Source organism: Pleurodeles waltl, chromosome 12, assembly GCF_031143425.1.
Source record: "Pleurodeles waltl isolate 20211129_DDA chromosome 12, aPleWal1.hap1.20221129, whole genome shotgun sequence".
NCBI classification, from domain to species: Eukaryota; Metazoa; Chordata; class Amphibia; order Caudata; family Salamandridae; genus Pleurodeles; species Pleurodeles waltl.
The window spans coordinates 618,893,302-618,920,626 of record NC_090451.1 but is presented as its reverse complement, the minus strand read 5'-3'; the positions used below and the strand labels follow the sequence as shown (position 1 = coordinate 618,920,626).

At 40.2% G+C, this 27,325-nt stretch overlaps 1 protein-coding gene across 3 annotated transcripts in view; it reads right to left on the bottom strand.

Moving 5' to 3' along the window:
- Positions 1 to 11,195: 11,195 nt before the first annotated feature.
- The window catches only part of PIAS3 (protein inhibitor of activated STAT 3), a 189,746-nt gene continuing 173,616 nt past the window's right edge, over positions 11,196 to 27,325 (bottom strand). For all 3 annotated transcript variants that reach the window (XM_069217936.1, XM_069217937.1, XM_069217939.1), the window contains exons 13-14: positions 21,121 to 21,158; positions 11,196 to 13,768 (exon numbers count right to left, since the gene is read on the bottom strand). In XM_069217936.1, the coding sequence (XP_069074037.1) occupies positions 13,511 to 13,768; positions 21,121 to 21,158 (296 nt within the window). In that variant the 3' untranslated portion in view covers positions 11,196 to 13,510. The remainder of the gene's footprint in view (positions 13,769 to 21,120; positions 21,159 to 27,325) is intronic.

Genomic DNA, 27,325 nt, shown 5'->3' with positions numbered 1-27,325 from the left:
CTGTAGCCACCACTACAGATCTTTTGTAGTCTCCTCTGAAATCTGAATGTAGTTGGAGAGGTCCTCTTGATGCTGGGCCCACTTAGACTTCAGATCTCAGTGCAGAGACCACATATGCCACAAGATGTGCTTAACCAGAAGGATTCAAGCAGTCATTTATCCCAGCAGCCTCGGAGTCAACCTTGTTGCCTAAATGTCCTAGACTCTCCTTTCCGGAGGAAAGGCACAAAACTGAACTGTGTCCAGAATGGTTCAGATGAAGGGGGTGTCTGGGAGGGAGTCAGGTATGTTTTAGGCACATTGATAGGGACCCCAAATGATGACCGAAAGTTCAGGGTAGTCTGGAGGTGGTTGACAACTACCTGGGGTGAGCTTGCTTACAACGGCCAGTCCATGAGTTAGGGGGAAGACTGGAACCTCTGAAGGTGTTCTGCTACCACTGCTATCACTTTTGTCAACACCTGAGTAGTGCTGGTGAGACCAAAAGGGTGCACCACAAACTAAAATGCTCCTCTTCCCCCAATGAGCCGTAGGTTGCGCCCATGGGCCTGCAGGACAATGGTATGGAAATAGGCATCCCGCAGGTTTCAACAACACCTTCCTGTCCTAAGGGGACAGGGCAGACATGACTTTGTCTAGACCCCATGGAGATTATCAGTGAGTGCCTCGTTAAAATGTAGCAAGGGCTCAGTAAAAGTTCGCTTTGCCCTGGCTGGGGCACTTCAGTCAGGATACTGGTTTTGAACTCTAAGGTGGGAACTTCAGCTACACTCCGATGACCACCGCAAAGAAAGACCAGAATCAGGTCAGGTTTAAGAGCATGAGGCTCTTGAAGTTCATCATAATTGGCTAACTTCATCACAGGTGTCAAAATCGTCCAATCTGTACCAAATTGGAATGCAATATACAACATCTTCCTTGAAAAGATGGGATGTCAAGAGGTTGAGACTGTGGTTTCATGGAAACTGAGCGCAACCTTAGTTGTAGCACGGCCGACTTGGGAGGAAGAGCTTAATGGGCACCTCATCCTCCAGCATTGACTGAGTTGGCATCAAAGTCGGTGTTCCAGGAGAACGGGTGGATCTGGGTCATAACAAGACTCAGGAGAGTCTCAGTGGTGGTTTCAGAGGGTCGAGTTAGCACATAGGGCAAACCCACCATAAAGCAGTATCCCAGATGGAAGGCCTCTTGACTCCTTAGGGCCCACAGGTAAATCAGAAGGAGTCAGAAGACAAAAGAAGATTCAGAGCATGGACTTGCGGTATTCTTGGAACTGTCTCTGTGTCACAGATGGCCTTAGAAGCTCGGCTTGTGCCGGAACAAACTGTAGGGCTGGCTCTGAAGTCAAGTGACTTTGGGAGCCAGATTGAGAGGTATGGTGATGCCCCTACACCTTCTCAGGAGTACTAGAATGGCAGGAAGAGTCCAGAGTCCAGCATGTATATTGTATGTTGTTTCTTCGACATACTTGAAGATATGGAGTGTGAGGTCAATAGACATCAGGCTCACTCTTCTGGACCAGGACTAAGACCGATCTTTTGACTTGGATCAATCTTGACGAGGAGTCTTCTTCTGGTGCTGTCGACAAAGTTTCAGCTAGCTGTGTTGTACAGCCTTAAGCCACTGCAAACCCATCAGATAATGTTGTTCTAGAGTGGCACACATTTTTGGAAGAAATAAAGCCAAAAATGAAAAAAGTGTCCACATACATCGCTACACTTAGAGGTTTTCAAATGTGTGTGAATTTAGACAGTTATGTGACTCACTCATTGGAGATCAACTAGTTCGCTGCGCAAATAATCCACACATTCAAGAGAAACATTTAGCCAAGAATCCTGATTTGAAGGAAGCCACTGATTCTGCCAAAGGAGTGGAGCATACAGCAGATTGCGTGACTGAGATGACGGTTGCAACAGAAACTGTTGCAATTGGAGAAGTCAACAAACTGGAGATTGTTAACGTTAAGAAACAAACATGTCAGTGAAACGTACACTAATGAAGGTTAAACCCACATGTTACAGATGTAGGCATAAGAATAATTTAGCTAACAGTCCTATGTGTCGGACCAGGCATGCCACAAGCCACAAATTTGGCAAGAAATGAAATTCTGCAAGCGTTTGCAAAGAGCTGATGAACAGAAATGTCAATCCTGTAGAACCTGTGGCGCAAGAAGAAAGGAAACAAGCATTTAGAGTCACTGAAGCCAATGAAAAATGAAGTACAGCCATGTTTACAGTTATGTTAAATAACAAATGTAACAATGTTTGCTAACTCATTCTCTCCTTTTACCCTACATGATAATCAATTGTTTAAAAGGATGTTTGGTAACAATGTGTCCGTTTTAGATGATACAGGTATAAAACCAAGAGGTTATAATGGTAACCCAATTACATTGGTAGGCATTGTTCAAATGAGAATACCATTCAAAGGAAGATCTACCACTGGCAAAATCTACATAGCTGAGAAAGGGTGTAATTTTTTAGGTAGGAGATACCAGTAAGAATTTGGTATCAAGTTGGATCTAAGAAACAGGACCCAGCTTTGTTGATTGACACTTCTTTTTGTGGTACAAATGTATGTGATGAGCTGCTGAAAGTATTCACAGATAGACTAGGTTTGTTGAATAATTATTAATCTAGCGATAGTGCACACGGTTCGTCCTAGGCCCCACTTAAAGCACACACTTTAGATTTACTCCAGTAATCAATTAGCACCAGGACATATTTTTGTGAAAACCTTTCTGATCAATGGGCCCAATTTTATCGAGGGATAATTGAAACCATTGTTTATCCGTTACTTATACAGGGATGAGGTGCTTATCCCAATATTCTAATCCTCAAAGGCCGCAGAACAATGACATGATTTAATCTTATTTTTCACTTGGGAGTCAATGCCTGGACAACAAGCAAGCAACTTCATCTTATTTAACAGTTGGTTAAACGTCTGCCTGGAAGACACTCATGAACCAAATCAATTATTTTCTCCATGAGCCTCATTGGGGGAACCAACTTGTTTCCTCTTAATATTCTATGAGAGTCAATACTATATTTGTTTCTAATTTCCCTTTATTGTGTTAGGCTCTCAGGAACATCCTTACACTTTACAGGCCATCCAACTAAATTATTTTGCAAAGTTCTTCCATTTACAAAGTCTACTGACCTGAACTCCATTCTTCCAGAAGGCCTCCCAAGCCCAGTGGTGATGAAATGTATTTGTAATCACAGTCCGCTCAGGGTGGGATAAGGAGATGTGTCAGCCACTATCACAGCTGCAGACTAGCAGCCAGCAGTGTATATCTATTACAGTCTGCAACAAAGCTTTGATGTAAACTGAAAGGTTTCTCTGGTGCTGTGCCCATTGGAACTTGAGATCCCACTGCAGAGCCCATATGTGCCATTTGGCAAGTTCAACAAACAGGTTGTAAGAGCACAAGAGCCCAGGCAGCCTTCACACCAACCTCACTAAGATCCAGGACTGAGGCTGAAACATAAGGATCATAGCCCGGATGTCTGGAGTCTCCACTCTGGCTGCAAGGCAAGAAACTGCACCATATCCAAGATAGCTATGAAAAAACAGGACAAAGGACTCAGTCCTTCGGCATATGGAAGTAGCAGGAGTAACACCCAGTTCCTATTTCAGTGCCTGGAACCCTCTCTATGGTTCCTTTGGCCAAAAGAGCTTGCACTTCCTGCTGAAAAACAGACATGTGTTCCTCCGTCAGCCGTGTTGATGGTGGACCCATGAGTCTGAAGTAATGTCTTGCCACACTTGGCGGTAATATCTGATCCCGCCTCCTACTGTGTGGATGTGTATTGTCAAGGTCATACTGAAGCAGTTTTTTCGCTTGTGGTTGCCAGAGTGGTGGGGCTGCACTAAGCTATACATTGTCCCTGATGCCCTAAAAGTTGTCTCTGGGTGTCACAGCCTCACACAAACAAGCATTTGCAATTCAATAGATCTCGCATTTGCTTGAGTTTGAGCTACTGGTGTTGTAAATGCATAACTGAACTTTTCTTGCCATATAAATTGGTTGACTGTGCCGCATAATTTGGTCATCTGTCACAACACTCTAGTGGTCCTGTATATAATGAAAATAGTGTAATTATTTATTTTATGGTTTTATATTATTATTTTGGTATTTCCCCCAATCTAGTGTGGGGACCTAGAGATGACTGACAGAAAGAGCACGTTGTGTGGCGAGTTATGGGCAAAACTTTTTTTTTTGTAAGAGGAATGGTCTGCAAAGCATAGGGCGAGTTTCCAAGTGCAGGGAATATTGTAGTGTTTTGACTGTAGTGCTCAGAACACCCATAGAGAATATCTTAATAAAAATAGCATTTGTAAGAAACATGATCATGTAACCATAAAGTCCACCCCTGGAGGGCCTGACGACATTGAAACACAATAGCAGAAAGTAATGCAGTGTAACCATATATGTTGCCCCTAGAGGGTTTAGTGCCTTACACATTTTGAGGCTTACGGCAATACTATTAAAAAGAAGACCCTTAAAATACAAACTACTCCCAGCTGTAAACTAAATGTTCCAGCCATGAGAGAGCTTTAAAAGACAATGAATGGTGGGGGAGGTTACTATTTTGGGGTTCCTCCACCCTAGTGTGGGGACCCAGATATGACCTAGACAGAAAGTGGGTGTAGTGCTGAACGTTTTGATGGTGGTCCTATTGTCCTAGGACAACCAAAGGTTGAGTTAAGGGCACAAATGTATTGAAAAATGAATGGCTCAAAGCATTATGAGGTGAGTTTCCTTAAGTGCAGTGAATATTGTAGTATCTGCTCTCCCGCTGTGCCGGAAGAGCAACGTTAAGGATTTCTGTGTTTTTTTACTGTTTTTAACTGCTCCTCTTTGCATATTTGCAACTGCTAAACTTGTGGTAGTCAGATCAAGTTCACGCTATCTGAAACTTCACTGTTATGTAAAGCACACGTCCGATCGAGTTTGCAATATAGTAAACTTCACGTACTCATGTAAAGCGCCTCCCCAATTAAGTTTACGCTCTATAAACCTCTTTTTTTTTAAATGTGAAATAAATAAAAAAGAAACAGTGGCATGCCCAAAACAAGGAAGAGGAAGAAACAACATAGGGCCTAGCAGGGCGAAACAGCAAGGCAAAAGAAACGCCACACTAAGGTATCTCACCGATTGTGCAGTACTCCATCTAATAGGGTCATTCTCTAAGGCAGTAACAACGCAGCCTCAAGGCAGGAGAAATGTAAAGCATTTCCCACATGAAATCAAGGGAATTTTGAAAGGCAGGCCCAGGAACGAATGAAAGTGATGGGCGTGGTTAAAGCCCATAGAATAGATTGCAAAAGGTCAAAAAGAGCAGCACTTGTGCACGGCTATCCTTGACCTAAAACTTGCTGAACAGGCTGTTCTGCAGGCACCAATGTCTGTCGCTGGCAGTAATGAAACCTCTGCCTTAGCTATCGAAGGGGCGAAACTGCTGAGAAAATTGTCCGGTAGGGCCAGACAGCCCCATAGAATGAGCTGTGGCAAGACCCTCCTTAAAGCATTACAGGGACAAGTCTGCTTTCTCACCAAAATGGCGACAGCCATGAAATGGCATGTCCATCAAAGATGCCTGGACTTCCTCAGAGAAACCCTGAGACCTCTTCCAGATGTGGGGCTGAAGCACTACACTTGTGTCAAGGCCAGAGAGTATAACTAATTTAGCCACATCTCAGCCTTCCTCTATGGCCTGGGTTAAAGACGACTGTAGGTCCTCTGCAACTACTGACAGGATATGACCAACTGCATCCAATAAGGTATGGATGTAGCATCATAGATGATAACTGGCATTAACTAAGCACAGAGCAAGGCTAGCTAAAGAAAAGAATCACTTGCCAAATGTTTCCATGCACTTAAACTCAAGGTCAGGGGGAATTGAGGAAAAGACTTTAGGATTGACTCTGCTGGTGAATGTCCGGACTACCAGGCTCTCAGGCGGTGGGTGTTGTGTCAAAAAGACAAGAGCTTCCAGTGCCAGTCTGTTTTGAGGAACTACTGGTCTAATAACTGAGGGGCCAGAACATTGCTGTGCCAATGGGGATAGCCTTATGATCTCATTAATTAAATGGTAGCAGAGGTTCCGTAGGGGCCTGGCATCCTTAAGAACGTCCATCAAAACATTGGTTTTGAACTCCAATGTAGGGAACTCTAGGTCAAGGACCTTTGCATCAGCCTCAGGACTATCACAAAAGAGGCACTCTCCATTGAGGCAGGACTATGATGAGAGACAAGCTCAGTGTTGTGGAAAGCGTGCAGGCCACTGGCATCAAGTGGTTCGGAATACAAACTGTCATCATATTGCGGAGAAAATTCATCCCCTTCATCAGAATCATTATTATTGGAACCAGATTCAAAGAGCTGATGTAAGGATGAGCTCTACAGAATGGTAAGGACAAGGCTTTGGAGTATGAAGGACTGGTTATATGCTGCACCCCCATAGCTCAGAGTGCAGTCTTGGTCTCAAGTTTAAGCATCTTCCAGCGCTAGTGCTTATGAGAAAGAAACCAACACATTGGATAGAACCGAAATTGGCCCCAAAGCCAGTGTGGAACCAGATGCAGGTTCAAGAGGTACAAACAGCACCGAGGGCGAATCAGCCGTCAAGATCGTTACTGGAGGCCTATGTGGATCCCTGATGCCAAAGACACTCCATGGAGAGCTAGAAGCATGACAAAAATATGAAGTATGGCCACCATAAAGGCCTCTATTTGCTGCATTGTCACTGATAGATGTGGAAATTCAGGTTACACCAAGACCAAACTCTGCATCAGCTCCTCTGGAGTTTGGGAGCGAGGGTGAGTTGAATGCTGATGCCCTCACCGTCGCTCTGGAGTTCGAATGTGGCAGGTGTAGCCAATCCCTACTTTGATTTCTCATGCTTCTTTTTAGGCTTATCCGAAGACTTTGACAGCAACAAGTACCTGCCACGAAGGAGTCGTCGGGAGCTGGGACAGGGCCTTCCTTTTGACTTGTCAAGATGCAGAGTTTTCAGATGCTTTGTGACATAGAGTATAACCTAGGCACAGTCGTCCCAGGCCCTGATATTGAGCTCTGACCCCAGACACCAAAGTGATACCTTGTGGGGATCGTAAAGTTTCTTACCTGTAGGTGTAGTTTTGCAGCATGAAGAATTTTCTGGATTCACATGCTGTGCCTTATTCCGCCATCTGGTGGTTGTCAACAGGACCTCCATTTGGTGTTCCCTTGTGACATCATCCTACTTTTTCCGGATAGCCTCTTTGTCGCCTTTGAGTTTATCTGGGCACAATTGCCGCAAGTCTAGATATTATGCTCCAACCCCAGACACTTGTCTGTGACCGTTCCTGCAAAATTAAAACACAATTGTTTTGGGAGGTCATGTATTGTTCCTTGCACACTGGAAAAGAATGTTTTTGAATTAAAATAGTTATCAAAGACGAGAAGATTAAGCTCCGGATCCACATATGAAGGTGCAGAAAAAAAGGAACTGATGTCAGCGCACTTAAGAGACGCCTCGGTGCAGGCCCACTTATCACTTGTGGAGTGGAATGACGTGCACGGCACCACACAATGCCACCTACTGACATGCAGGAGTAGTGCTTTTGAGTTTCCAGATCCAGTCTGACACTTTAGGAGGTGAGGAATCTGTGGCTAGAAGTATCCATTAGAAATTATTTACTCCTTCAACTGTTTCTGCTTCTCAAGTTTCTATCTTCATATGTTAATTTTAATCAGTAGGAACAAAGCTTATGTGCATTTATATAGCACTTAAAACCAATTGATACAAAGGTGGTATGATCGGCAGGTTATAAGGTGCTGTTCAAGCCATAGTCCTAGGGTGTCATGACACTTTGTAACGCCAAGCAATTCACACTTTTTTCTATTGGTTTGCTGGAATAAACAAAGACTGCAACTCACACTAATAATAATAAATACAACAGAAAGTATTGAAATATGTCTGTATATTTTGAGGCTTTTTCATTCCCTCTTAGATGTTGAGACCAAACAAAAACAGAAAAAAATAATTCAGGAAGTGAAAAGCAAAAGCATCTTTAGTATAAATTAAACACTAAATCTTAACAAGAGCTTGTTGAATATTGTACAAGATGCATATCGAAATATTACGAGTTAGACCTTTGTATGCTTTGAGCACCATCTGGTGGTAACTGACACAATGTGAAAAGTAAAAAAAAATGAATGTTAGCCCCTACTGGACCAACTTACAATCTCTTCCAAATATGGTGAAACTATGAAATAAATTAAATACATGGATTTCCCCATCAGGAACCCAGCAACTTTAAATTCAGACGCAAATAAAGGCTTAAGTTTAGAAAAGTAAAAGAGATCAGGAGTACTGATCACTAAATAAACAACAATGAGTATAAAGCAGAGAGGTCCAACCTTGGTCCATGACAACAGGATTCATGCATATGTTTTACGATATCAGGTGACATACAGGAACAAAAGTCTAAACGGGAATCATTTGCATAGGAATTGGTAATGCTGATAAAAACAGCATTCATCTTATCTTGATAGACTAAAGCTGAACACCCTTACAGGGATTTGAAGTTTAATGTGTGCGCTGCTATTTCCAGGGTTTTAGTGTTTTACTGCTGAAACTCACTCCAACCGATCACACTGCAGATTTTAACTTGAATAAGCTTCCAAATAACTAATGTGTTTTTATTCACTAGAGGTAGTGAAATAAAGAACTGACTGAAATAGTTTATTTATCCAGTCTTGGAGGAGCAACACAAAAAACGTTATTCCTCTCTAACAAGGAAGATGATGTTAGGAGGCTTGTGCAGAAGGAGTGCCTTCAAGGGAGTAAATTAGAGCTGGGCTAAGAACAAGCAAATCATTTTGTAATGATGCTAATGTTCCTGCTCCACCCATTACTTCTTCCAGCTCTCCCCTTAAGGTGAATCTTAAGAAGAGGTGAAAAGCTCCAGAGACATCTTATATCAATTCAAATTTTGTATTTTTGTTTCTAATTGCTTGTATTATCAGTAGGCACACTGAGTGACTATCTTAAAATTACAACATGTGGTCGAGGACCGACGAACTACGTTCAGATTAAACAAACACACAAAATACCATCGCTTTTATATTTAAAGACGTGTAAAAGGCAAATACTAAGTATCATTACAAAAGACAAAATCAGCTGTGTACATTTAAATACATAATACAATGTCCAATACAGGGAAATACATTTTTCTATATCGATTTGACCTTGAACATCACAACAACCTTCATTTTAAGTCACAGGAGAAACCGAGACTGAACAGTTTTCTTTTAAAGAGTTTGGTATGTACAAAAAGTAAAGAAAGAGAAAAAAATGACAAATGAAAATATATAGATCCATATTTGCTTTTCTGTACAGGTTTGTATTTTGTAAATACATAAAAAAATATGCACATCTAAAATGTTTGTCTTTTTTTTTTTTTTAACAATTAGAAATTGCAACCAGGATGTCTGTACAGCTCGGTTGACAACGACCAAAGCTGCAAAAGAGAGAGAATGCATAGATTTCTGTAGGCCGACTGCCACGGTTTTAAAAATAAAAATCTGTACAATTAAAAGAAAAAAAACAATGCTATGCAGCTCCAAATAATATTAAACAGTTTTAAATATCTACACGTCTAAAAAAAAGCAAAGAATGTTGTAAAATGTGTAGCATTTTGAAATTTTGTTTTTCCCCTTCAAAATATGTGACCTTGAAAAAAAATCTAGTTTGTGCATTACTTTTTAAAACCAAAGTATTTGTTGATCCACTAAGCCAACAACTGGAATACCAAAAGATCAGTCTCACCTTCCCCCACCTAAATATCGATGATATTTCAAAAGCAAAGTTATGTCTCCAAGTGGTTTGCAAGACCCTATCTTGGAGTTTATGACCCAAAAGTATTTTTTTGTTTTGTTTAAAACTAGTATCATTAATACTGGCATTCAGAAAAAGACATGCCTTGTGATGCGACGGTCACAGCACAATAAAATGTCCTACCAAAAAATCTACAGTCTTTAAAAACTTCCTTGGGGCAACCAGGCTTAAAGGTTTTTAAAGTATAATTAAAATGAAAAACCCATCATGTGCTAAACAAACAAGAAAAATATTTTTTATTTCAAAGTGATTAGGAAAAATGATCTGCAGCACAACATTCTTTTATCACCAGATAATGTAAGAAGTCTGCTGCAAGACTTCCAAGACTTGCCGAACTACTTCAGAGTGACCATAAAAAGTAGGCCTTTGCCATCGACATCCAGAACCAATGTAGCACAGACATGATTACATTTATTTTTTGAAACTACGCTTTACTTTAATATAGCTTGGAAGTGAACTTTTTAAAACCTTGTGATGTAATTTAGATTTACTCAGGTAATGTGCATGGATCTCACCCAGCCACCTAGGAAGCTCTGAGTTATAAGCAATTGGTTTCATGAGACTTTACTGAGTATACTACTAACAAAGCCTACAACCTGAAATTCAGTGTATGACATTCCATTATTCAGAGACTAGCAACAGGCCAAACTCCCTCAAGTGAAGTCCAAGAACTGGCCCATTCGAGGTTGGCTCAGCTTGAGTATCAGGCATCTCAAAGAGCAAAGATTTTATTCACGGCCTGCAAAAACATTCCACAACATAACCTGAAGATCCAAGGGACATGCTCATTACATGGGAAATTCCAGACAGTTGGAACTTGTCATGGAACGAAGCAATCACCAGCATGCCACTGACTGCTTAAACACATCACAAAACACTGAGAAGGTCTGCACTACAGCTCAATTAGCAAAACTAAAATTCCCTTAGTGAAATGTTTTAGAATGTCTCTGTATTCTCTTTTTTAGCACCACATTCATGATTAGATGCCTAAGGCTAACAGACTGACTGATAAAACCCAATTTTTGCTTTAACATGCAATATGCACCACATACAACAAAATAAACTTAGTGTTTCCTTGTAGATGAGAACCAACCATAGCACTGCCATGAGGCCTCCGCAGTGCATTAAATAAGCAGAACAGGTCAAGGCTTAAGTGCTACATGGGCTACAGCACCGTGCAGAAAACTATAAAGAAACAGCTCAAATAACGAAATCACTGCAATATGCGTCTCCAGCACAATTCAGTCTTTTGTGTCAAATGGGATGTCTATGATTCATTACACTTTTTTGACTAATATTCTGATATTTCATTGTTTTGGTTGGAAGAGAAATGTATTAATGTCTGTCACCTTCTACTCAAGGTTTTTTTTTTTTTTTTTTTTAAATAACTTGGTTGACCCTTATAAAGCCTTCCTTGTGACCAGAAGGATTTTCTAGCACAGAAAATTATGAAACAATTATGCACAAACAACTGTCGGTACAGTAAGGGCAGAGCTTGGCATGATGGCCAGTGATAGCCAAAGGACAGCCCTTGCCACAGCCAGGGAAAGAGAGATCACACGAAGATATTATATGAACAAAAATGTATCACAAAAATGGATACAACAAAACCATGCCTTACCCTCTTCGACAGGAAAAGGCAAAACAAAACATTTAAACAAACTTTATCAGAAAGAGCAAACATGCCAACTTTTTCATACAAACCCTCAATAAGAACCCTGTTATACAGCACGCTGCACAATGGCCACATTTTAATTTTAAAAAATGGAGTACTATCAATAGTTCATGAACACAGCGTCTCACAATCACAGTCTATTCACTCGGTCACACTAATCAGTTTTTTTAATCTAGTCACTTTACAGTACACATAGATAAGACAGTTACAATTTGTCTTAAAATCTCTTTTCCTTGGAGTTACGGAAAGCAGCCTAAAAAAATATCTAGACACCGCTTTGAGTAACAGAGGGGGGCAGACTTGCAATGACTAGACAGATTGGTGTGCACACAAGGGATACACCAAAACACAAATCCTAAAACAAAACCTTGTTTACTGTAGCAAATTGAACCCGGAATAATCAGATTTGAGGTTTTAAAATGAGCCACCCCGACTTCGAAACTCGACAATGGCACATAAGGCACTACACACCAAACATACATTCATGCACAAAATATTACTGATAATGTAACCATATTGTCATACCTCAATCAAGGAATTCTTGTGCAATTCAAATGTGGACCAACATTACCATTTGTAACAGACAAATGTCATTTTCAAGTTTAAACCCTCTGCAATGTGCACTCCCTACTGTGAGTTACAGTTTGTGCACCTCACATATGTTGTGGCTTTGGGAAGAGACCAGATGTTTCAACCTGACCTGAGCGGAGCTTCTGTAAATTCCGCCCTCTGAAGCGTCACTAACAAAACAGGGCTTAGATTTCTCATCATGTTTTACTCTATTACCTGCTGGGAATGGAGCTCTTGCCAACAAACTCTCCCCCTTTTTTTACATTCTGTGTTTAGCTTATTGCACTGATTAGTAATTTGGGAATGAATCAGGTGTGCCAACTACCACACTATAAGTCTCTCTAACAGAGCAAGAAAACATGCTTCCAAGAGAGATAACGTCTACTACTCACACCTTGGTTAAGCATCGTTCAGTAATAAAAATGCATTTGAAGCGCTACTCCAGTCACGCACTCCTGTTATACTTATTTTAGCCCAGTAGCTTTATCCCCACAACAACAGTCAAAGGATGATACCCATTTAAATGACGGCATCCTTTGAGGTTAGGGCCAATGTTAAGGATCAAAAAATGAAACAAGACGTGGTCGTAAAGGTCTTGATAAAGTCCAGTCAAGGGGAGCACAATCCATTCTAAATGTATGGCTGTAATTGAAAAGGGTGGCACGCCTTCAAACCTTTGTTCATTATACCTTACCGTCTGCTTGGTGAAGGGTCAGTGCACAGTTGTGCTCTAAAAGAGTTGTCACAGCCTTTGGTGCAGCCAGTAATCCAATACACACAATCGAGCAGGAAAAACTGATCAATTATATTTCCATGCTTGCCTCCAAAAAGGTATGATCTTGGATAAATACATGAGAAATTTTGGTGGAAATGATTATAACCATCCTTGACACAGCTAAAGATATTTTCCAAAGCAGCATTTTACTTTTATACAAGGACGTTCTTTCAAAAGAAATCAGCAACTGATGGAAATTCCTTAGCTGATCAGCTGTACTTGTAAGGTCAACCTTGGGAAAAGACACACAACAAACTTAACATATTTCAAGTCAAAAGAGTGGAAAAACTATTTCCTTCATCACAGGATTTTAGTATTCTTCTAGCTTTGAATAAATAAGAGGTGCAGTTTAAAAAACATTAAAAAAATTCTTCTGTAGAAAATGCAGTCTGACAGATTGATTCTTAGGGAATTCCTGGAACATAGGCAGATTTTGGCGCCCAGGACAAGACTTGCAGTCAAGCTCATTAGTCACTGATTGGTCAATCCTTTGATGGAAAACAAAAACACTGATATTTGAAAACTACCTCGCATGTCAACAACAGATGTGCAACTGGTCCTCCAAACAGCCATCTATTTTGTCCCGACCAACAGCTGGCTCTAATCCAATGAAATAATATCTGGCCGGCCACCTGGAATTTCTGTGGTTGTGCTACTTATCGTCGAGTGGCTCTCTCGTAGAGAGGTTGTGGAGACAATGCTACTGATCCGACTTGCGGAAGAGCTGGATGTACTGTGGGACCCGCCGATCACTGGAGCCAGAGGTGCCATAAAATGGGGTGGAGTTCCCCGGTACTGGAAGAAATGGCCGAGGGTGTCCTGCTCATCAAGCGATGTGATGACTGAAGGGCTATAATGCTGAAAAGATGAATGGAAGAATGTGTCACAGAAAGAGAGAAAAAAGGACTACAGGAGTTTACCAAAGCACAACAAATAGAGGGCTTCAATACACTTGTTAATTTCGATCTTCAAGAAAAGTATCACAATTAAGGTCAACAAACAGTAAAATCCAATGTAGATTTATCACAATCTAACGGCCTACTGGGCATCAAAGAAGTGATTTTAACATAATTTCTAGAAGCATAGCAGTAAGTATTTTCATGATTTCGGAGATGTTAGAACAGGCTACTCCACTTATCTAAAAGTAGCGCTCCTGTGCGCGCCCCATACGAATAAATTATAAACTTTGCTTAGCTGAATAAATATATGTGTAACAACATTGAAAAAGATGTATTGGAAATGAAGATCTGAGCTTTTTCAGTACTCACAATCAATACTTTGGAGCAAATTGATTGGATTTACAAAACATATTTTAAGCCGATTTGTCATTGAAAAATCATGTGACGTTGGGGAGACCTACTACTAATACAATTACTTTGTTGCCATGGCAACTGCAACCACGGTTAATATTTATTACCTATGTCGAGGCATTCCACACTGACATGGCCTTTTCTGCATTACTACTGGCAACCGCGCCTGGTGAACTGAGGTGATCACTGAGGGTAATCCTGTATATTGTGGCAATTTAGTGTAGTCTTATGTTATGAATTCACTATTACGACACTAATATTAGTAGCTCTGGATGACTTTCACTAACTTAACTAGCTCTTTTAACAGAATAGGTTGGAGACACCTGTGCTAGAACACATGAGTCTAAATAAGAGAAAACTGCTCACACAAATGGTCCTGGGAATATTAAATATAAAATATTTTTATTTTTCAGATTACAATAATACAACAACCCGAAAATGCAACTAAAATTCTTAGCCCGCAGCTAAGGCCATGCAGTGAAAAAAAATGAGACTTGTCCTCCAACTCAAATCTACATCTTCAAAAATGACTAACAAGAAGAGATTGGAAATGTCCCTTTGAAGACACCAATTCGGGACATTAAACCTACTACGACATCATTCATTAGGTAGCCCCTTCTAGTCTTCTATTTTACGAAAAAGGAATTGTTACCACTTTACTGCAGGAATCTGTCCAAGAATAGCCATCAGTTAATTTTGAAAAACAGGTGATTGCTGCATATTTATTTTTCTGATATTGTTACAAGTCAGTAGTGGTTAATAATGTAATGAAGCTATCCATGGCATGGAAGTATATTTACTAAGTATGTAACTTTGACTTTCTCATCATAAAGTATGCATTATTAGCCATAAACACTAAAATAGAGTACCAAGTCAAACCCCAAACGTGTGGCGGGACGGGGGAGTGCAAAAGCCTGTAGACGAAAAAAGCCTAGAAGAAATTACATTATCTCAACTGCAGGTTCCACAGTCCCACTTGTGAATCTGTTCTAGATCCAGGATCCAGCTCTAGTGTCTACCAATGGTCTAGACTAATCAAAATGTAGCCGCTCTTAAAACTTCAATAATTGGAAGGTGAAAGAGAAAACAGTTAAAGATTAGGACAAAATGCAGTAAAATAATATGCTATCTTAAGGAGAGAAGCAGGAGAGCCTGGAAACTATTTATTATTAAAATATATTCCACATGGCTCACATGCACCAACAGACAATATTTTCTTATTTTTTATCTAACATCACTGTGACTAAAAATTGAAAATGAATTATTTTCTTTAAATCCTAGTTTCCAACGTAGGTATTCATACCAATTTCATCAATAGAATCCCAGACATATTTGTAAGCATACAGTTTTTCAAATGTAAAATTAATGTTTGAAACCAAACAACATGGCTCTATCACACAGTCTTTAATGGCTGTAATCATATTAGTTACACCTCTCAAATATGCCATAACAATGAAAAAATTAGAAGGACTCCTATGCTGAGGTTATAACACAAATGAAAACTGTCAATGCCACTTTACTAATTTTGGAATCTGTCCTATTCCACCATGCACAGCAGACCCAGACAGATAATTTGTTTTGTAGATGATGTTGAGAAATTAAGGGCCAGATGTACGAAAGGATTTTACCCATTCTGTGTCTATGGGAAAAAGCTTTCGTACATATGGCCCTAAGTCTTAAGATTTCATGATACTACTAATTTTTGTTTTAAATATCACAGCGTACAACACTTCTACTATTCTTACGCACTTTAAAAAAAGGGAGCAACTTTTATCAAATTTAATGAGCCTCATGGTACTAAAAAAGAAAGAATATAAGGGTGAGTCTGCCATGCCATGCCAACATAAAAGGTTTTGACTAGATGATCACTGATTATCTCAGAGGCAAGCATTTGAGACACTGACCAATCTGCTGTTGCCTCTTTCTATCTTATGTATTCTCCCCACTACCTTATTGTTCCTGCTGCTCAGCCAGTGAGTGGTCATTGTGTGGTTTGAATGTTGACAGTGTTTGTGCTTGGATGAGTGGACAGTTGGAGTGAGAAGGGCTGAACGGCAGGATACTGCTCCTGGTGGGGCTTAATCTGTAACCTACAACTAAGTTAATAAACCTTCCTCTTTTATAACCTACGAGTATCCATCATTGACTACAACACAATCCTGTCAGTTTAGTCATACCTCTGTGAAGTGGGTAGGATGTTTATGAATTGAGCACAAATAATGAAGTAGCAGCATTAGTGAGTGACTTATTTTCCACCAGGGGATTCTCAATTATTTTGATAAAGTGTAGAAAGCATACTCCTCAGTTTACTGGACAAAGAGCAAAAGCAGAGTGATGAAATAAAAAAGCAGGTAATAATGGGAAGACTGACCTACTAGGGCATTGGTTCTAGAGCTAATCTATGCACTAATAGAATCGAGGGTCACTATTCTCATAGTTTACCAGTGGCTGCTTTCCCTCTGTAGAGTGAGGCGATGGTTCTCCTTGCTTTTGGTAGGCTGCAGGATATACAGTTGCATAATTTACAAAGCATAGCTTAGCCAAATGTATGTTTTTATCCTTAACAACATTCTACAGTCCTCTTAAAATCCAAATTGTGCAAAATCCTATCCTTGGCCAGAAGAGTCTAGAACAAAAGTCAGTAAAAATGATTAATGTGAAAGTCTGAAATTACCTTTGGTAGAAGAAAGGGGGGTTCTTAGAACAACCTTGTTATGATGAAGGGCAGAGTAACGTTTTGTTCTTTTTGCTAAAGCCTGAAGCTTGTTCAACCACCTTAATGAGGGGATAGCTACTAACATTGTGACCTTTCAGGACAACTGATAAAGATACACCTCCTGCATTGCCTCCAAAAGTAGTTCCCATCAGCATACATAGCAAAATATTTAGTTCTCAAGCATTGGGGGTGGGAGGCATTTCTAGGAACAATTAAAACATCTATAATCAAGGAAATAGGGAAAATGTACCAGAGCAGTACATTTGTGATAAGCAGCATAGGCAGTAAAATGTACTTTACAAGAGGAAACCTTAACTTAACCAAGTACAGGAGGGAAGGCAATACCATTTATTCCTGGCTAGTTCTCAGCTAACCTGTTTCTCTGGACGCCAGATGTGGGACATCTTCTGCCAAAATACTTAATATTGTACATGGAGAAGCGATTTGCCTCTTTATAGATGGTTATGGAGTGATCAGCAAAATTCAAGTGACCATAATGCAGGTAGTTGGGAGCCACAAATGTAAGTTCAGCAATGGAACTCCGGTGTGCAGCATCTGATATGAGATCCTGCACAGTCTGTTTAAACAGCATGACATCTCTGTGGTTAGTTGGATGGGGGAGAACCGGGTACTACCAATGACAAGCTCATTCTGGAGTAATAAAAACATTTGCTTGGCACTTCTTCAATATGGCAATTAACTCTAGCAGCAGTGTGACGGCACATAATGGTTCTAACTAATATAGCAAATAAACATTGTCCTTGGACTACAGATCTGGCATCCTGGATATAGAACCTTTGCACTTTTAATCTGCATCAAAAATGTTGACATAAGAATTTAAGAAATGTTGCTGTATAGTCCTCACTTGCAGTGCTCAATCTGATGATTTTATACTTGAAAGAACTTTCATCACAAACCAATTTCCTCCAATTCCAAGGATGTCAAATTCATCTTAACTTCTCTTCCTGTAAAAAGAAATCCCCCAGTTCTATTATTTTCAGGATCACATAGTTAAATAGGGAGGGGGTGTTCACTCCTTCCTATATATCCTTTCTTTCTCATGGTTGGTGGTGAGCCCTTTTCTTATACCTGCCCGTTTGTCTTCTCTTTTCACTCCACAAGGATGTGTTTCCTTTGTCCCTGCTCTATATCCTCGTCTACACACTAGTACCTGTAGCCCTGCCTCTTCCATTGTATCTCTAGGTGGACTATACCAGAGTACCGCTACCTGCCACTACATCTGAAAGAAATAAAGGAGGAAGGCAGTGTACCTGGTGTAAAATCTGTTGCAATTCCCTCAGCCGATAGGGTTAACTGCTACTACTCTACTGCCACTGAACTGAATCTTGGAAAAGTCTTGCCTCATTTACCGGCCAACATACTTCAACAATTCGGCTTCAGCGTTAAATTTTCTAGTTCTCAATTGCGTGGGATGTTGTCAAGAAGGTGAAATGTTTCACCGATCACCCAGAGCAACCACCATGAACTCAGTGTTATTCTTTGCTTTTATTATCTGTTTAGAAGTTCCATGCCCTCTTCCAACTTTCTATTAAGTTCTCCTTTTTCCATTGAGAGGTGCTCAATAAATTACTCCAGATGCTCCATAAGCTGCAAATGTAGCACTGTAGGAGAGTGGAGAAGCTAGCTGCTAGTGAACAATGCCTGGGTCCCCATTTTTTAAGGATGTCAAGTCTCGAGCCATTAGGGGAAGAGAAAATGTCAAGCCTACCTTGACATCAAACCTCTTTGTAGCTCCAGCTACCATGAATACATTTGAAGCTGGATTCCATCTCAGATACTTGGCATCTGCATCAGTCACTCTCTATTTCTTCTCGCACCTCCTTCTGAGGGAAGAAATGTTTCAAAACATTCACTACAGGTTCTATAAGGCCTGGCAGAAAAGGCGCCATTGGTCTCACCTGTGCCTTTGCTAGTTTGGTCTTGAAAATAAATGGGGTCTGACCTGGAAGGTCAAGGTCTCAATGTTTAAATGTGTAACTGCCTTGTTGCCACATGAAAGAACATGATGTAATTCACAAATGAAATCCTAAAATCTATGAGGTAATTAGGAGATGCAGAAGGAAGGGCACCACAATGTGATTGCAAATGTGTGTCTGGAGTCGTAATGGCATTTTCGGAAGTAGCATCGGGAGTGACCTCTGAGGCAATCCTTTGGACGTGTTTCTCCAGTTCCTCCTCTTAATTAGGGTGGGGGTTTCTAGGTCATTCTTTTGAAGCACGTAGTAACCATGAGGCATTCTCTGGTAGTATTAATTCCTTTGGTAGGTCGTAAGCCTTAAAATGTCCTTCCAAAGGTCTTTCATATTTGGATCTTTTGTTTCAGTGTTCTTTCTTTTCTAAGGGTTCTTTCAAAGTTGGTGAAGTGGGCACCAACACAAGAAGCACAGAACCACAGATCCTGTCTGGTTGATAAGTGAGGACAGCATCATTCTCTGACACTGAGAAGGGTAGAACATCCTCAGCGGATGGCTCCATCAGTTTTGAAATGTGGACAAGTTCTGATCCTCTTCCATGACTGGATACTTCATGATTATGGTAAATGAATTCTTGATGTCAAGGCCATCAACATCAACCATAATATGTGGATGGCCAAGAATGACCTTGGAAAAAACTATGAACAGTGAAAGCTGCCCCAACACTGAACCAAGAACATCTAAAACAAAACAAGTACCTCCACCACAAGATGGCCAAAAGTGGTTCCTGTGCACACTGTACCATTAGATTCAAGCTATACCTCAGTGATGGGGCCTATAACAAGTCTCAAAACGATATCAAGTTTCATTTATTTGAATCTAGAGGGAACACTTTCAGGCAGTTTGGCTGGACATTTGCTATTGAGAAAGTCATGCCTGCATCCTGCTGGTCTCCCTCTGAAGTGGTGTAGTGGGCAAAGCAAAAACGCGAAGTATAGGAAAGTGGCCCAAGTAATGTTATCTTTCTACACATCACTTTTTGTTTTTTCTAAGTGATACATAGTAAAATGCAAGTATTCAAAAGATGTTAGAATATGGCAAGCATGAAACTGCAAAAATCATAAAAAAATATATTGCTTGTGTAGCGCTGTTGTCCAATCACCCAGTTTTAAACATCAGAAAGCAGTTGCTCAGCGAAGTGGTTCCACCTATGGTCCGGGACCTCTGGGGGTCCGCAAAGCCTCCTCAGAAGGTCCACGACTGCTTAGAAAATTAAATAATTATAACAGATTAATAAAGTGTATTTAAAGTGGCTAAATGTACATTGGAAAATTGTTTTAATGTACTGTAATGTCAAGGAATTCAAAATACCAGGTTAAAAATATAATTATTATCTTGAGATTGATTTGTGGGAGCAGTGCAATATAGTCTGGGCAATGTGTGGCTTTAAGTAAATTTAGAAAAGCTCCAACCTTTCTATTAAAATTGTTCGTTTTATTTTTTCTTTAGATTTGTTTACACGTTAAATAAAATGTGTTATTCATTTGTGTATGTGCTTAATTTATGCTTGTTTCTGTATTTGTTTGTGTATTGTTTTGAGTTTCGATTAATCAACTATGTTTAGGTTGGGGTCTCTGGCATCCAGTAATGACTCAGTAGGGGGTCCCCAGATTCCAATGATTCAGCTGGGGTTCCCCAGTTCCAGTAATGATAAACTGGGGCTCCACAGAAGTCAAAAATTTGGGAGCCACTGACTTCGGGTTTTATGACATTTCAAAGGAATATCTTCATGGCAGAGAAATGCAAGACACAAAAGAAATGAAAAACACAGCAGCTATTTATGATAGTAAACATAAAAGAAAAGGTAAAATCTGCAAAAAACGTTCTAATTTTTCAAATGTGAATTTTTAATCAAAACTCTGAAGTATTTTAAGAAAACTACTACTGATGGGTGATTCACACCATTCCGGATTGAGTGACAGGAAAAGACAGCTGTGTGCCCTGCATAAGTTACAGAAAGCACCAAGCATGGCCACCCTCTAAGAGAGAGGCAGTAAAGGGCAAATATAAGAGGTAAAGAGACATTCTTGTTGTCTAGCAAAGACATAAAAAAAATATCTTTACATCCATCAGCATTAAGAGAGTGTCATTTCCTAAGTTAGAACTCTTATCTCTGGACCAATTATTTAAAAACAAAAACAGGTAGCCTACAATAACCAACACATACACACTCTGTGCTCCAGTTCGTACCTGATTTTCACTTTGGAGGAAGGAAAACAAATCCAGACCTAAAGGAAAAAGAAGGAAATATATTTTAATTGCAACCAGTTATGACAGATTACATGTACATGAATAAAACTGGGTGATTGACATACTGACGAATCGAAAAATACAATCCTCTGGCTCAAGTAACATTTCCTTTTTTTTTTTTTTTTTAGCTACAGAGAAGTCACAAAGTGTACAAAGGAAAGTAACAACTTTCGGTGTGAGGGGGTATTTCAAGGGAAGAGTGAGACAAACAGTACACTTTTAAATACAGCACCTTTGAGTTCAACAGTCATCTTCTCGATATCATCAAGCACTTTACACACTCACGTGACCAAATATCATGTACCACGAAGAGCATAGAGTGATTTGTTTATGGCTAGGATTCTGCTCTGTGCTACATGGAATTGTGGTTTAAGTTTATGTTGACTTTCAGCATTTTCTAAATATATAATTCTTTTAATTTTAAGAACTTGCATTTTTTAAGCTAATCAGAAGCAAATTCTTCTGGATCGAACTGCTAATCTACTACGTTCTGACTGGAGCACTTATCTAAGGGTAATGATGAATTTTCCAAATCTGAAGGAACTCGAAGATGGAGAAAACACTGTATTTGTAGATGGAGCTGTTCGGTCTGAGCTACTATATACATGTAGACCATACATAATTAAAATGAGAAAAGTGTGAATACCTAGATTCAAAATCAGTTCATTCTAATTTCCTTCATCACAGCAATTATGAAAAGTTATATCCTGTTGCTGTGACTACACCAAGGGAAGACACATACAGAATTTTCTAACAAGTATTGGAAATGCCAATAAGGTCTGGCTTTGATGTACCAACAAATATGTGGATGCACTGCATGCATACATGTTGTTAATCGTATTAAAGCCAACACTACTCGCTTTGTCTATGCTGGGAAAAAGTAGGGCAAATGTTGCTTTGTGTTTGAATACAGAGGAGAACATGCATTTGCAAAGCCAAAAGGTCTGGTGCTGGCTGCCAGCCTTCTGGCAATTCATGTTGTGACACTGTTTTTGCAAAATTTTATTTTTTGAGAATATGCCAGCTCTGAACAATCTAAAAAAAATATTTTGCCACAGACAAAAAGCCTTTAGCTCTTAAAACGAGCACACATTACCATAGTACTCCCTGGCACTGAAGGGAGCTATTTTATGTGTGGATGTGTTCCTTGTGAAAGGGGGCATGCCATCACTCAAACTGAAGTGATCCAGTGGCTGAAGTGGGTTGTTGCATTACCCCTTAATGCATGCTGGATTTGATGAAAGAAAAGTATGAATGACACCAGCCACAGACTAATGGATGAAGCCTGGCTGAAACCACTATAAGTAAGCATGTTATATACATACATTTAGTAAAATCACACGTTCTCGGCTAACAGAGATCTAAAAAAGGCAAAGGCTCACTCAGTGTGAGTAAGAAAGAAAGAAAGTAAAAATATGGAAAGAGCAAAAAAGAATGAAAAAGAAAACTGTGAGGAAAAAGAAGGAAAGGAAGGACGATCAGAAAACAAAAGAAAGAAGGAAAAAGGCAAGAATGAAAGAAGGTAAGAAGGAAAAAAGAAAGAAAAAGGCAAAAGGAAAGATGGAAAAAAACAGAAAGGGAAGAGAAAGGAGAAAGGAGGAAAACCAAAGGGGTAAGAACATGGGTTGAAGACAAGAAGAAAAATAAAGAAGGAACAAAACAAGTCAAGAAGGAACAAAGGAAGGAAAAAGAAAGGAAGAAAAAAGAAAAGGAAAAAGAAGGACAAAGCAAGGACAAAAAAGCAAGAAGGAAAAAGAAAGGTGAAAGAGGGAAACAGAAGTAAAAAGTAAAAAAAAGGATAATGATACAGAACAAGTGCTGCTATAAAGAAATCTACAACAGCACTGACAGGAGATGGGCTCTAAGAAAGTTTTAATGTGTCCTATACAAACATCAGAAGTGCCGGGCTATCGCATAAGGTTCCAAACACAAAGTCAACATTAAAATTATTATGAAGTGAAAACAAACAACAAAAACACTGGCACTGAAGGGAAATAGCTTGTGTGTGTGGGTGTGCTCCTTATGAAAGAGCAAAATGCAGTCACTGAAAGTGAAGTTAACCACTGGCTTAAGTAGGCTGAGCCACTGCCCCATGCTAGGGGGGAGCAAAATGTTAGATCACACATAAACAGACCAATGGCTAAAAGAAAAGTATCTAAAAGCCCCTATATATAAGTATAAAAATATAAGTATATTATATTATGTTAGTAAAATCAAAAGGTCTTAGCTAAGGCCAGACTTGAAAAGAACGGAATGTGACAAATAGTACAGCTGAGTTTATTTTTCAGATTATGATAATCATTCGGGCATTCTAATGGAAGCACTCCCTGGAAGGTGAATATATTATATCACCAGCTGATAGCATGAGGTGAGAGAGTAACACTCATTTTGGTGGAGCCTAAACCCTCTCTATTTATATTTTGAAGAATTGCCAAAAGTATGTCATCCAGACAGCTGCGCTGTCAAGCCGGGCGTAAAAAGGAAAGTTTACCTCACGTAGACGGGTCATGTGAAATGTGTGGAAAATGGAGTTTGGTGCATGTTATGCTATTTTTGCAGTTAGTGCCTATTAGTATCAGAGCACAAGCAAAAAGATGGTGATAAAATAGAACAAAAAATGCTTGCACATTTCTCTTTACATTTGCGGTAAAATCATTACAACTTATAACTGTGGTATACACCAGTCATTCAGTAAATGAGTCCATTAGTGGAGCGGTGCTCCTTTCTTACAAATGGCAATGCATCATAGCTCCACTGTACATAAACCGAAGAATGTGGCCCCGAAAGTGTGACCACCGATGCCATAAAACATTCTTATAACTCCTTGAAGAGATAAGCCTTACTAGCTGCTCAACATCACTAAGGGCTTTAGAAAGATGTCCCTGATATCACCCGGAAACTCCTCTCCAGAGTTCCCAATAGCAGGGGCCTTGATAACTGTGGTGAGGGAGGTGCCGATGGAAAGAACATGGATCACAAGCAAGGCTCTGTGGCTCGCCTTAGAAATGAAAAATTAGAAGGCGAATCAGTAATTTGAATTACAATTCTTCCCTTAGGCTCTCCCTACTTTCAAGCAGGCAGTGTCCCAAGTAAGCATTAAGAGGGAGTAAGGAGCTTGTAGGGTTCAGGAAATGGTAGTGTTATGGGGTAGTAAGGATGTTTTAGGCTTTAGGGATGGGTGGCGTTAAGGGGTAATAAAGAGTTGTTAGGGTTCAGAGAAGAATTGTTCAGAGGGTAGTAAATGATTATTAAGAGTTCAGGGAACGAAAGCTTAAGGGGTAGTAAGTGTCTTTGGGGTTCATGGAGAGTAGTGTTAAGGGGTAGTAAGGGTGTTTAGGGTTCACAAAAGGGTAGCGTTAAGTGTCAGGAAGGTTTTCCGGTACAGGAACGGGTAGTAATAGTAAGTGGTAAGGGTTTTTTAGGATTAAGGGGTCAGTAGCATTAAGTGACAGTAGGAGTTTTAGATTTCAGGGAAGGGTAGTTATGGGCAGAAAGGTTTAGGTTTTTTGGGGTTAAGGAACCCAACATATAGATATGGGGCAGTAAGTGTTTCGGATTTTTGGAAGGGAAGCATTTGGGTGTAGTAAGTGGTGTTTAGGGTTTGGTGACAGGTTATTTAGAGGAATAGTGCATTTTTTAGGGTTCAGAGAAAAGTTGTGTTAAAAACTTGTGTTAGAAAGGGGTCTTTAGCAGTGCTTAATTTGTAAATAAAAATGTGCTGGTGCGCAAAGCCCTCCTCTTAAATATGTGGGTGCTGCATTTAAATACGTGAACACAGAATACTGAGGCAGCGAATCCTGAAGCCACCTCGGCCTCTTCAATCCATTTAAAGCCACTCCCTGCCCCTTCAGCTCACTCTTGCAGCTTTCTCCCGTTGTGACGCTTTTTTAGTTTTTCTCTTCCTCCGCCTTTCTCATATGTATCTTTTGCTCGCAGCAAATGCTTGAAGCAGAAGTATAAACGCCGGCCCTCAAAAATAAGTGCAGGTGCTCAGCACCGGAAACAACAAGCACAAATTAATTACTGGTTTTTAGTGTTTAGGAAAAGCCATCATTACATTCAGCGGTAAGAGTTTTTAGAGTTGAAGGATGCGTAGTGTTAAGGGGCAGAAAGGGCTTTTTAAGGTACAAGGAAGGGTAGCACTAAGGGGTAGTTAAGGACTTCAGAGTTGAGAGATGTGCAGCATGAAAGAATAGTAAGGGATTTTCAGGGTTTAGGGGACTGCAGCACTAGGAGGTTGGGGTTCTTAGGGTTTAGTAAGTGTACATTTAAAGGGATTTTAGGGTTCGGAGAAGGATGGTGTTAATAGGTAGTAAGGGGGTGTTTATGGTTTAGGGAATGGTACCGTAAAGGGATTGTAAAGGGTATTCCAGTTAATGGATGGGTAACGCTAAGTTCTAGCAAGGAGTTTGTAGGTTTAAGGATGAGTAATTTAAAATGACAGTATATTAAATAAGTAAATTAAATAAATATAGAAGTATTACTTTTGAAGTAAATAAATATAATATTAATAATTTATTATTGAGGAGGTGGATATATAACATTAAGGAAGCATGTTTTTGACCTAAAGGTCATGCTCTTTTGTAGCACATTAGCTACATTTGATAGAAAGCTCTGGCAGCTGGATAAATTATTACGGCTGTGGAGGGTAAGCAATTCTTCTATGGAAACTAGTGCTATCCTATCAGCTCCTGAGAGGACTGCCACTTACACCGCAGCCCAAATTCTGACACAGTCTTCAATGAAGATGCTGAGGCTAATCCCTTAGATCTGGCCAGGCAGAAAGGTACGCCCTCTATGCTCTCAAGTATAGGGTTAGGTTAGAACAAGTATAATCACAGTCACCATGATTGGATGGATTCTTTATTTTCTTTACCATGTTTGTAATGCTGACTACTTTGCTTTGTTCCATCTTCCACCTTGGTTGGTTTGGGGTTCAGGTAAGAGACTGAGAGCTAGCCAGGAATTGGGCCAAAGGTTTCCCAAGGTGTGGACGGACTCACTCTCCCACATTCTGATGTTCTGTTGTTCTAATAAGCAGCCCTGTTATCATACTAGGAACTGTTATACACTTCAGTCCAATGAAACTATGAATTAAAGCATACTCCTGTCCATCAATATATGAGTGGAGCCTGTACGCCGCCACATCCCCCACACTGTACGCCTAAAAGATGCAAATTAAATGGTGATTTATTCACCTCTAATGTAAGGGAACATACATAAGTTCAGTTTTATGTAGCTTTACAAAAATCTATGTGTTTGTCTAAAATGTACACTATGGGGCCAGTTCCCAAACTGAACTTTGTGGTAGGTTTTGCAGTACTACAGTAGCACTACTCACATACTACAAAATGCAATTTACAAACCAGCGGGGACATGCAACACTTCTACACTACCATGTGTGAAGATTTCTGCACATGTAGCTCTATTTATGGGAGGAACTGGGGGAGTGGCAAAAAAATGGTGAATACTTTACACCTAAGTGGGAGAGGTTTAATAAGGGATAAGGAGGTTTTAGGGTCACCCACACATGAATGTTCACACACTGCTCTTCCAAAGTCACTACAGCCAAACGGTCCCAAAACTGTTGTAGATGTATTCCAGAGCCCAGCCTTAGAGTACATCCAGCACGACACATGGCCACTTCCATTAATTTTAAAACATTCCCATAGAAAACATGCATTGGCAAAGCCTATGGGTCATGCCTGTGCAAGAGCAATTGGCTTTGCCAATGTGTTTTAGTCATGTTGTACATCAGTGTGACTGCTGTTCAGCATGGCTCAATGTTAGTGGCATAGCGGAGATTTCTGTTGAGTGTCACGGAGTGGAACGACGTAGAGTAGTGTTGTGGAGTGGCAGAGAGTATCATATTGGAGTGGCACAGTGTGGAGTTGCGAAGAGTGGCATAAACTGGAGTCGCAAAGAGTGGACTGGTGTAGAGGGCATTGTCATAGAGTGTTGCAGGGTACAGTGGCGTAGAGTGCAGTAGCACTGAATTCAGCAGCATACAAAGCAGAGTCATAGAATGCAGCGCCATAGATCGCAGTGGTGCATAGTAGAGTGCAGTGGCGCAAAGTGGAATGGTGCAAAGTGGAGTGGCACAGAGCTGAGTGATGCAGAGGGCAGTGGCCTAGAGTAGCGCTGA